At 43.1% G+C, this 11,742-nt stretch overlaps 2 protein-coding genes, 1 long non-coding RNA gene and 1 pseudogene across 4 annotated transcripts in view; 2 read left to right on the plus strand and 2 right to left on the minus strand.

The window, feature by feature from the left end:
- Positions 1–56: 56 nt before the first annotated feature.
- On the minus strand, positions 57–2,798 carry LOC111337401 (cytochrome P450 3A29). Its single transcript, XM_022943686.2, has 2 exons — positions 2,057–2,798; positions 57–1,749 (listed from the first exon to the last, which is right to left on the minus strand). Exons 1-2 carry the CDS (start codon positions 2,571–2,573, stop codon positions 773–775), a joined length of 1,494 nt encoding a protein of 497 aa, XP_022799421.2. The 5' UTR covers positions 2,574–2,798; the 3' UTR covers positions 57–772.
- On the plus strand, positions 2,414–7,496 carry LOC111337400 (cytochrome P450 3A24-like; annotated as a pseudogene). The gene is made up of 3 exons (XR_015993799.1): positions 2,414–2,553; positions 3,452–4,025; positions 5,431–7,496. The product of XR_015993799.1 is annotated as a cytochrome P450 3A24-like (transcript).
- Positions 4,333–8,446, minus strand: LOC148719219 (uncharacterized). The gene is made up of 2 exons (XR_015993801.1): positions 7,834–8,446; positions 4,333–6,368 (listed from the first exon to the last, which is right to left on the minus strand). It is a non-coding gene; the product is annotated as an uncharacterized LOC148719219 (long non-coding RNA).
- Positions 8,447–8,916: 470 nt separating this feature from the next.
- LOC111337407 (cytochrome P450 3A8) overlaps positions 8,917–11,742 on the plus strand; it is a 3,316-nt gene continuing 490 nt past the window's right edge. Inside the window, exons 1-3 of the mRNA XM_022943690.2 lie at positions 8,917–9,075; positions 9,246–9,819; positions 10,706–11,742. The exon at positions 10,706–11,742 is cut by the window's right edge and continues 490 nt beyond it. Of these exons, the coding sequence (XP_022799425.1) occupies positions 9,291–9,819; positions 10,706–11,688 (1,512 nt within the window). The 5' untranslated portion in view covers positions 8,917–9,075; positions 9,246–9,290 and the 3' untranslated portion in view covers positions 11,689–11,742. The remainder of the gene's footprint in view (positions 9,076–9,245; positions 9,820–10,705) is intronic.

Raw genomic sequence — 11,742 nt, forward strand, 5'->3', positions numbered from 1 at the left:
GGAAATTTCACACTGTCCCATACTATAATACTTTTAAAACTGTCAGAAAGCTATCATCAGCTGAAAGGGTGACAGATGATGTATTCAAGTTACAAAGTGCCATTGACATGGGAGGAGCTGGTCTACCAAAAAGGTCACCTATTGTATCGTCACGCAACCTCATCAAGCAAAGAGATAATATTAATATTACTTCCTCTGTAATGCATTATAGAGAAACGGAAAGCTCCACTGGGCATGGGCGTGGGCGGCGACGTCTACGGGAAAATTTAGAGAAAAAAAACTGGCCAGCGTTTTGTATTATCAAAGGTTCAAAGAAAATGTAAACGCGAAACTTGATGCAAGCTTGAGGTGTGACTGTTACATTTTGCCCTCCCCACCCCCCTTTCTTTGGTGTCAGATTTCGTTCGTTTCGTGCGCGGACCAAGCGAGATGGAGACTCATTTTTTTGCGGGTCCAACGGAGCTCTCCCTTTGTGCAAGAGCAGCTATTATTCAAGGCCAAGATGATTCATATTCTCGTGACTAGGCTAGTTATCAACTAGGAAAAATATTCTAATCTTAAATCGTTGAGCAGTACATAATTCTTAACTTTTAGTTGGCTAATCGAATGCGCGAATGAGGGGGGTCTACGGCGAGTATGAAAATGGTGAAGATTGGAAAAGACTCACAGGGAGGAGCAAAACCGGTTTTGTGGGTGTTTAGACAGGGTTTAAGATATCTCACGGACGAAAACAAACTTGAAGTGGGAGGTGACAAAACTTCTAGAGAAGTTTCTATATGGACCCAATCTTTAGGTGAACCCCATCGCGAGGAGATAAGGTGTTACCGGCGTGCATAACAAGTGGAACCTGTGTCTCGGGTGCCTGCATAAACTTGAACTTCATCAGGATTTTTACCATTGCGATCTTTATCTCCATCAGGGCAAATCTCATTCCAATGCAATTCCGGGGCCCGGCACCGAACGGAAGGTACTGGTATGGATGACGGGTATCTTTAGCGGAGCCTTGAAATCTTCCAGGGTCAAATTTCTCCGGGTCCGGCCATGCATCGGGATCGTGATGAAGGGCATAGAAAGGAATAACGATCTCTGTACCGCTGGGAATTGAAATACCCTTTATTTGGAAATCTTGGCCGCACTCTCGGTTCAACTGATGTGCCGGAGGACTCAGTCGCTGAGTTTCGTTGATGACGCAGTCAAGATACTCGATACTATGGGACATCTCGTAAAGGGAAGCCTCTGGATTCTGCTCAGTGAACTGGAAAATAGCTTTTCGCAACTGCTCTTGAATTTCTGGATTTAACGCCAATTGGTATGCAATGGTAGAAAGAGTGATCATTGAAGTCTCATGACCGGCCAATAAAAATGCCACGCACTGTGCGACAATTTCCTCATCTGTTAGTTTGCTGTCGCCCTGGAGTGTGGATTCTTCATGGGCGGTCAGCATAAGTTGCATCAGATCCTGTCGACTGGTGCCACCTTCTCCTCGCCGCTGACGGATCATCTCCAAAGCAATATTTCCAAAATAGCCCATCCCTCCTTTCAGACGCATGACTAATCGGAGAATTGAACTGATGAGAGGCATGCGGCCTATAATACGCAGAATGAAGGGGAATCGAAAGGATTGCCTTGCTTTTGTCAGAAGTGTTTCATCTGGGTCAGTTTGTACGTTGGCTTGAATACCAAAAGCAGTAGAGATGATAATTTCCAATGTTAGCATACTGAACCAGTCCATGATGTTCACTGTTTTACCTGTTAAGCGAAGTTTCAAAACAAAACAAAATGTGGACTGAAATGTTTACATAGGCGAGATTAGAAGATCAGAGCTATGCAGAGCAGAATCAGCTCGAGTATTCCGACCACGTTAAATATGCCCACTTTGGGACGAAGTAAAGTTAATTTGTTGATCGTGGTTCCTACTATTACACGTGCAGCCAAACACGTTTTGCGCGGAAGTTGACAGGACCTCTCTTATGCAGTGAATTTTTCTCGAGTTATCCGGGCTTCGAGACAATGGAATCTTCAACGTATTTTAAAATTGTTCGCAATGATGACTTACCAGTATCCGCTATTTCCTCTAGTTTCTTCATCAGCACGTCACAGGATTCCTCTATCAGAGGCACCATCAGTTTCATCTTTCTCGCGCTGAACGAGGGCGTCAGGATGTTGCGGATTCGCTTCCACGTCTCGTCGCGCGCGGAGAATACGGCTGAATTCATGGGCGGCGGAGGTGTAGGAAGCATGCGGTTGTGAAACACGGCAAACTCTTTGACCATGATCGTTTTCAGCATTTCGGGATCTGCTACGACTAAAGATGGCTTCATGCCGAGGGATACAGCAAAGACTTTGCCGTATTTTCGCACGTAATCCAACATCATCAAGTGAACGCTTCCATATTTGCGAACCTCGAGAAGATTGCCGACAAACGGTAGAGGTTTAGGACCCGGGACATTCAATCGGCTCAGAAGCAAGAAAGCGCGAGTACCGTACCAGTAGGTGATTAGCAACAACAAGATTACAACAGAAAAGATGATGGAGGGATCCAAAAAGCTGGAGGTTTGGATTGTAATCTCCATTTTGTCTGAGGCATGTTTACTCTAGTAATGCAAGCCGTCACGCCTGGTTGATTGTAACCAGAATTTGCATGACCCAGCAAAATCTCAACACGGGAGAGGAGAGTCATACGGGATACTATGCCTGAGTCACGGACCCTTCCCACTACTGCAAACGTTTTCCAACGAAAAGTATCCCTTTGTATCAAGAACTAATATTCACTTCTTTCTTGTGCCAAGTGACAACCCGTCGTCTTCCCAGGGTTCACGAGGCGCCGGGAAATTTTTTACCTCTCTTAACTCACGCAAACATTTACAGGGCTGGCAAACCAGTAATTAGCCATAACAAGGATAAGTGGGTGAAGTAACACTATTGCCATTTACAGAAAACGATAAATTTTTATGTTCTCGCTATTAGGGACTTTAAGAAACCACGACGGCGACGCCAAGGAAGACTTCCATTAAAAAATGAATTTCTACTCTTAGTTAGACTTTAAAAAATGGCTGCAGGAGCTTACTGTCTCATACAGCGCCACAGCTCAACTTCAGCATGACGTATAGAGTAGCCTTTGAGTTCCAAATTGAAATTAAAATAATTTGCCGTCGCGGTTTCGGTTCGCAGACGACGCAAATTTTGGCGATTTCGCGTTGTTGTTTTGCAGAGGACGGCCAAGAAATGTACAAAGTTTCAAAACGCACGTGCTGAACTATTGTTCTGCCAATTAGATCTCTTGTTTTTCCACGTCCTCGTTGCCGTCGCCGTCGTGGTTTCTTAAGGTCCCTAATGAACCGTGTCGTGACTGCAGTGAAGTAAAATCAACTGTGCGTGACGTCCGCTTTCTTCGTAAACAAAGCAACAACACAGATTTAACTGAGTTTCTCTTCTCTAACTCTTATTGCAGGCTCACGTAAACGCTGCAACATTCAACAAACGGAGAACTGTAACGATGGATGTGATTCAAAATGCCCTTCGATTGGAGGAACTCGCTCATCTAGCTGCTATCACATCGATTTCATTCCTTCTGTTGTCGTTGCTATATTGGTACGGAACGCGTGGCTTTGCAAACCTCAAGAAACTCAATGTTCGTGGTCCTTAACCTCTTCCATTTATTGGGAACTTTCTTGAAACAATGAAATATAACGGAATACATCTCATGTATCTCGACTACGTTAAAAAGTACGGAAACGTTTTCGCGATTTGTCTGGGCGAAAAGCCAGCACTAGTTGTAGCAGACGCGGAGTTACTCAAACAGATTATGATCAAAGATTTTTCAAACTTTCGCAATCGTTTCCATTTTGTGAAACGAAAACCTCCATTCGGCAAAAACGTTGCAGGTGCAAGAGATGAGACCTGGAAACGAATCCGTAACACGCTGACACCCAAATTCAGTGCTGGGAAGATGAAGTTGATGGTACCGTTGATCGAGAAGACGTGGGACACGATGACAGGAAACCTTGATAAAATTGCTGATTTAGGTAACATTCATCTACTCGAAGGTTTAATGAGCAAACTATTACTATTGCTGAGACAGCATTGCAGGAGAAGGGGAAAAAAGAAAATAATTAGGGCCAGGGTATACAATGAAATCGAATGAGACACTCATTTGAAAACCTCCTTCGTGGACAATATTTTGGCGCGTCACGCATTCTTCAAAATTGCGTGACGAACCATAGAAATTAGGCGTAAGAATATAACAGAGGAAAGCGGGGATGTAGCCCGCAGGCCCGGGCCAACAATTTTTTTTCTTCCCGTTTCACTTTAATAACATGACTCTCGGACATGTTGAAACAAAAATTTGAACTTTATTAGGGAACATGCTTACAACATTTTAAAATGCTGGCTAAGCCCCCGGAAGGTGTCTAAAGTAAAGGCTCAACTCTACGTCTCAATCCCACAGGGATCAATGAACGCTTATCATTCCACTAATTTATTCATGTTTTTCTCGTTGCCATGCACCCACCAATAACGTAGCTCCATTTTCTGCCTTTAAAAGCACACACAACCCACAATTCCTCTATTCGCTCCGACGAAGGGCTAACGCTCGAAACGTCAGCTTTTGTAATCATTACGGTGGCCAATTTACCATTTCAACTTTGTTGATATATCCAAATTATATCTACGACAGAAAACCTATGTAAATTCAGTTGGGTAAGTTTTGGATTGCTTCGGCCTCGCTGCAAGAGTGGCACCTAAGTGCAACACTAAAGTAACGTTCTCAGTGGTCATGCTTCCCTAGTACCTTGCAGGCGAGGATCGAGGGCCTTTGGCATGATCCATTTCAGTGCAAGATACTATTGGCAAATTTCTGACCATGAGCAGTGGATTTCATACCTTTCAAAATCGCGATGTCACTGTGGTTGCACCTTGATCCTTTATTAACGCGTCAAGGTGCAAAAATGGTGAAAACGCACTAAAAGATCGTTTGCGATTTGAAATTACTCAGTTACGAAACAATGCAAAGGCGAAAGTGTGCACTGGTGCCCTTTTCATTCATGCCGATTGCCTCTCTAACTTTGAATTAGAACTCATCGAAATTGTACCGTTTATTTCTCTCCTTTTTTTAAAAGACGTTTTAACTTATGAGGCTTCGCTACAAACTGATTCGCGTCTGTGCATTTGAATTGCAAAAGAGAATCCTGATCAGTTAGCGGAATGATCCTCGCAGGTGAGCGACAAATTAAGCAATTGCAGAAAACGAATCTTGCTATGAAAAGATAGATTATCTCAGGGGTCTTCGTTCGGTACCTGCCAAGGATTAAAAAAGGATGATCTTTGGGAAAACTATTGATACAATTGGCGAGCATGCCTCTTAAGTACGTTTGGCTTATGACTCAGTTGAATATTGAATTTTTCCCACTCAAACATATGGTCTCTTGACAGGTCAGAGTGTAAATATGCTAGACTGGTTTAGTAAGCTAACACTCGAAGTTATTCTGTCGACGGCCTTTGGTGTGGACGCAAAGATTCAAAAGGGGGAAAACGAGGAAATGATCGAGAAAGCGAAGGCCTTGTTCAAGGTCCCAGGTATTCTCCGGCATTTGGCTCGCCTTCCATTCGGCAATTTGGTGTCGCAGCTGTTGGGAAGGTTTCGACAAAATCAACCAAAACATTTTGAAGGCGTCGAAGGAGAGATCATTAAATCTCGTCGCCAACAGGGGCCTAGTGCACAAAAAGACCTCCTTCAACTCACGATGAATGCTAATGATGAAACCACGGTGGAAGGGGTCAGCAGGCTTTCTGATGACGAAATTGAAGCTCAGTCAATTATATTTCTATTGGCTGGGTATGAAACGTCGAGTAACACGTTGGCATTCACTCTGTACCACCTGGCTGTAAACCCAGATGTTCAAGAGAAGCTGAGAAAAGAGATCAATAAAGCCCTAGAGTCTAGTGCTGAGAACCCTTTGTACGAGGTCGCCCAGAACATCGAGTACCTTGACTGCGTCATTAACGAGGCACAACGGTTATGTCCGCCAGCTCCAGAAGTCAACAGAGAATGTTATGAAGATTATGACCTCGATGGTATCCACATTCCTGCTGGAACAGAGGTAATCAATCCAATATACGCTCTACATCATGATCCCGATGCTTGGGAGGAGCCAGAACAGTTTGATCCGGAGAGGTTCCAAGGTTCCAGCAAGGACCCTCGCCAAGCCTTCCAGTTCCTACCTTTTGGTGCAGGGCCGAGAAACTGTATTGGAATGAGGTTTGCTCTGTTGGAAATCAAGGTCGCCTTGTCAGGATTCTGATGAAGCACGAGTTTGTGGAATCACCCGAGACACAAGTTCCTTTGGTGATTTATCCTGGAGCAACTTTGTCTGCAAGAGATGGTGTATATGTTAGGGTGGAGTCCGTAATTTGAAGGTAAATCAGTTTTGTTTTTGTTTTTTGTTTTCAGTATGTTCAGGTTACATCTGGGCTTCCCTTTTTACGAAGCGATGTGGATCTTGAAATTTCAACTTTTTTGTCTCTTTCAGGCGCTGAGGTCGATTTAATTATCGCACGTTACCTCATATGTCACCATAAGAAGCACTGACTTCCGCTGTGATTGGTTGGTTATGACTAAATGTGATTGGCGCATCCCTAAGAAATACGCTGCCGTACAGTTCTCTTGGTTGTTTTCTTTTGTTTTGTTTTTGTTTTTTGTTTTTTTATCGTTTGTGTTGTGCTTTACAGGGTTGCCCGTGAATGCGGTCTAGACAAAAGAGACTGCAAGTTCTACGCGGCACAGAATCAGTGCAAGGAGCATTCCAGAGACAGAAGGAAATCTGATGACAATTTAACGCTTGTTAAACCGCATTGGGGAATGGTTAATGGTTAATCAGTGTCCTACTTTTCGACGGACACACGGTGCACGACGGTGTCAAGTTGATAACATCTGAGCCCGTTCATTGATGAAGACGTTTTATATAATAAGCTGGACTATTCACGCATTTTACATGTAGCTGGTTCTTACCAAGAGAAAATAATGTGCCATTATTTTCTTATGTTTTTAGTTATAACCTAATGAGAGAAAGACGCACGGATGACGTTTCGTTTTTGCCACATTTTGACGTATTTTCTCACATATTCGCAAACTCCGAGAATGTTGACGACAAACGGCAGAAAAAATATAAAAATTAAGCTGGCTAAATCTTGTCCATTAGCAATAAGTTTGTAGAGCCATGCATAAACAAATGATTGCTTTTCGTGACGATTGAGTGGACTCTTGCCAATATTGATCTCTTTAAGTCACCATTTACGCCAATTAGGGTCTTAATGGGGTAATAGCTTTTACGGCTAACGGTTAAAACTTTGGCCATTTTACGGCTAACATTAATTTTTTCCCCTCTTAAGTTACAGAAAACGTTTTGCGATTAAGGTTTGCTAGGACTCACGGTTAAAATTCGTCAATTTGTACGCCTGTCGGCTAACTTATTAAATTGACCACCGTTACGATTATAAAAGCTTATTATTTGGCCGTTTTACGGCTAATGGTTAATCCCAGTGAGACACAGGACCGGTTATTTACACGAGGTCTAACCCATGCAAACCGCGGTTTTACGCAAGCAGTGAGCCTCAGGGATTCTCAACAAGATGGTCGATATGATTAAATGATGGTCCTTCCCAGTCTATTAGCTTTCAGCCCTCTTGACATTGTTTACAAAAATAAATGTTGAGATAATAGGTTCCGCTAAGTTGAAGATGACTTAGACGACGTGGTTTTGTTAAAAAAACGACCAAACTTTGTTTATTAAATGACCAGCCCTTAAGATCTTGAAGATTCCAAGAAAATGAACTCACCACAGTGGAGTGCAGACTAATGCCGTTATTATTGTTCTACCGCTCTGGTGTCTTTAGTTGAGAAGAAAGTTTGAGTATGGACTCACCGATGTAGTTCATGACACAATCTTGAGAGGGAATTGAATCAATATCGTTAAGAGTCGGGCCTTTTGGGAGATGAGTTCATATAATTCGTTTTTTCCTTCATCTCTTTCTGTAACTGTGATGTGGGCTGTCTCGCTTAGTCGACAGAGCTAGTAGAATTTGTGGAAATGGAAAAATCTCGGGGCAAGATGAAGCTTGGTACTACAGCGGCACTTTTTTCTTTAATCGCATATCCTTACCCTTCATGGAACCAATTTTTACCACGAGGTGTCACCTTTCCACCATGTTACAAGCTGTTGTGGGAAAAAAGAAGGAGAAGGAACACTTTCTGTTTTTATCTTTTTTACAGACCCTATTTGTGAAATTTACACCTTTAGTGGACCTCTTGACAATCATGATGAGAAAGTACCCCTTTATAGAATGCTGAGTAATGTCACGTTCGGAAATCAATCAATCTATCAATCAACTTTATTTAACGAGGGTAACACGGGACAGTACTTCAACTGAGTAACTAGTGGCCCTTAATAAAGAATATCACTCACCCTTACGTCGAACCATTGTTTTTCTTTCTTTTAGTTCAACCTGCTTTGAATATGCCCGCTGCGTTTATGTGAAAATCACATCAATCCGTAAAGCAATATTTTGTTTCGCTGCGAATGAAGTTTGTGCGCGGTACAAAATGTAAAAACACTGTATGTGACTAATTTCATCAGCAAAATCATGTTTTTCTTTACGCTCTTGACTCTTTTGTTTTAATCTCTTTACGCAATTATTATTCGCTGACGCCGCCCACAGAATTAGTGTCCCTAATTTTAAACAGAAACAACAATTGTCCACTGCGTAATTCTTGAAGTGTCACTCTTGCAGTGTCATTAATGCAGTGTTACTCTTGTTTCCCACAATCATATAAATAGCAATGACACTGACCCCGATGACGACATCAGACCTAAGGAACAATAGAAGATTCGTCTCCCACAACAAATCGTGTAAACTAACTCTACAGACTCGCCTTGTCATTGGACCATTTGACTTCACGGCAATTTACATAAATTGCGATTTCGCAACGAGTCTTCTTTAAAAGGGATTGCTGTTGACATTTCACTTAGTTGCTCCATGCAGTGCACACAAATACATTTCTGGTCATCGCAGGAATAAGAGGTAAGTCAAAGCTATCAACGTACGGCCAGAGGTCGTGATTCATTTTCGTTTACTGCCAATGAACTGCATCACAACTACTATGAAGTGAAATTCAATGTTCGTGATGCTGACTTTTTATGTAAACAAAGGAGCAATACAGATTTAGCTGAGGTTCTCTTATTTTACTCCAGACTCACTAAAACGCTGCAACATTCAAAAGAAAGAGGACTTGAACGATGGACATCCTTCAACAAGTTCTTCCACTGGAGGGACTCGCGCATCCTGCCAGCATCACCTCTATTTTAATACTTGTAGTTTTGTTCCTTTACTGGTATGGAACGCGTGGCTTCGCAAACCTCAAGAAGCTCAATGTTCCCGGTCCTAAACCTATTCCGTTTATCGGGAACTTTCTCGAAGCGAGGAAGTACGATGGGATTCATTTAATGCATCTCGACTACATGAAAAAGTACGGCAAAGTGTTCGCCATCTGTTTAGGTGAAAAACCTGCACTGGTCGTTGCAGATCCAGAGTTACTCAAACAGATAATGATCAAGGACTTTCCAAACTTTCGCAATCGCTTTCAATTTATAAGGCCGAGTCCTTCGTTCAACAAAAACGTTTTGAATGCAAGAGATGACACATGGAAGCGAATCCGTAGCACCCTGACACCCACATTCAGCGCTGGGAAGATGAAACTGATGGTGCCGTTAATCGAGACTTCGTGTGATACGCTGATGGAAAAACTTCATAAAATTGCTGATACAGGTGGGAGACGAAGTATTGCAGAAGTTTTATTCAAATTATCCTAAATCATGAGCTGGTTAACTTGGATAAAATTCAGAATTATTCGAAAATAGGCCGAAAATATTAGGAAAACGACAAACGGTCAGAGATTACGATATTCAGTGTTGAAAAACAACTATGAGTGTCAAGCCTGACGTCACGAAAGCTGGTCACGTCATCGATATTTACTGCAAAACGTTTGCTAACTGCAGAAAATATATTTGATTATCATGACCCGCCGGCCCCGCTCGCGCAATTCCATAGGAAACCATGGCGAATGCTGACGTGTGCAGGGCCGGACGGTGAGCCGTCTGGAAAAAGCCGTCCGGCCCTGCTGCACTTGTAAGGCGACATCACGGTTCTTTCTTGTTGCACAAGCAGCCAACAAAAGGAGAAAATAAGTCACGTTTTTTCAAGAGCATTAGTCACTCCATGTAAAAAGTTCAATACTCATCCTGCATTGCGAGCATTACAGCGATAAGTGCGCTCTGACTGATAAAGGATTGCGTCACATCTCGCTACGGCTCGCCCTGCGCGAGATGTCTATAGCCAAAGACAGAAGGCACTACTAACTCTCTCATTGCAAGGGCACCACAATTTTCGGATTGAACTGGTCGCAGTTGGCCTGGCTTCCCGTTAGACAGTTTGATCCTGTTAAAAACTTTTTTTTTCGCACATTTTTTCGTTCCATTGTCCTGAGAATTGCGATTTTCTCTAGATTATGTTTCGCCTGCAAGCCATACTTACTTTCCGGATGAGCGGGCGTTGAGAAATCAGCCTCCTACACTCGATACTCTCGCGCCAGAAAATACGCGTGGAAAGCACTCTTACTTACATTTCAATTTTTTTCCATTAACTTTCTCAACAGGTGAGATTGTAAAGATGCTTGACTGGTTTAGTAAGCTAACGCTCGAAGTCATTTTGTCGACTGCATTCGGCGTGGACGCAAAGGTTCAACTGGGTGAGAACACCGAAATGCTGGAGAAAGCCAAAGCAATTTTCAAAGTTCCAAACATTTTTCGACAGATGGCTCGCCTTCCGTTTGGCAATTATTTACTTAGGCTGATGATCCGGCTTTCCGGAACTGAGTCGACTTATTTTCAAGGCGTTGTCAGAGAGATCATCAAATCCCGTCGTCAGCAGGGGCCCAGTGCACGAAAAGACCTGCTTCAACTCATGATGAATGCAAATGATGAAACCACGGTGGAAGGGGTCAGCAGGCTTTCTGATGACGAGATTGAGGCACAGTCTATTATCTTCCTATTGGCTGGCTATGAAACGTCGAGCAACACGTTGGCATTTACTCTGTATTACCTGGCTGTAAACCCGGATGTGCAAGACACTCTGAGGAAAGAGATCAGCGAAGCCCTTGAGTCCAACGCTAAGAAACCTTTGTACGAGGTCGCCCAGAACATCGAGTATCTTGATTGCGTCATCAAAGAGTCGCAACGATTACATCCGCCAGCCGCCCAAGTCAACAGAGAATGTTCCGAAGATTATGACCTCAATGGCATCCACATTCCTGCTGGAACAGAGGTAATCATTCCATTATACGCTCTACATCACGATCCCGATGCCTGGGAGGAGCCAGAAAAGTTTGATCCGGAGAGGTTCCGTGGACCCTCAAAAGATGCCCGCCATGCCTTCCAGTTCATACCTTTTGGTGCAGGGCCGAGGAACTGCATCGGAATGAGGTTTGCTCTTTTAGAAATCAAGGTCGCCCTTGTCAGGATTCTGATGAAATACAAGTTTGTTCAATCTCCCGAGACACAAGTTCCTTTAGTGGTTCATTGTGGTGGCACTCTGTCTGCAAAAAATGGTGTGCGTGTTAGGGTGGAGTCCGTAATCTGAAGGTGAACTGGATTTGATTGAAGAAAGTCTTGAACACCCATTATAAGTTCTTTT

This window comes from Stylophora pistillata, chromosome 12 (genome assembly GCF_964205215.1).
Source record: "Stylophora pistillata chromosome 12, jaStyPist1.2, whole genome shotgun sequence".
NCBI classification, from domain to species: Eukaryota; Metazoa; Cnidaria; class Anthozoa; order Scleractinia; family Pocilloporidae; genus Stylophora; species Stylophora pistillata.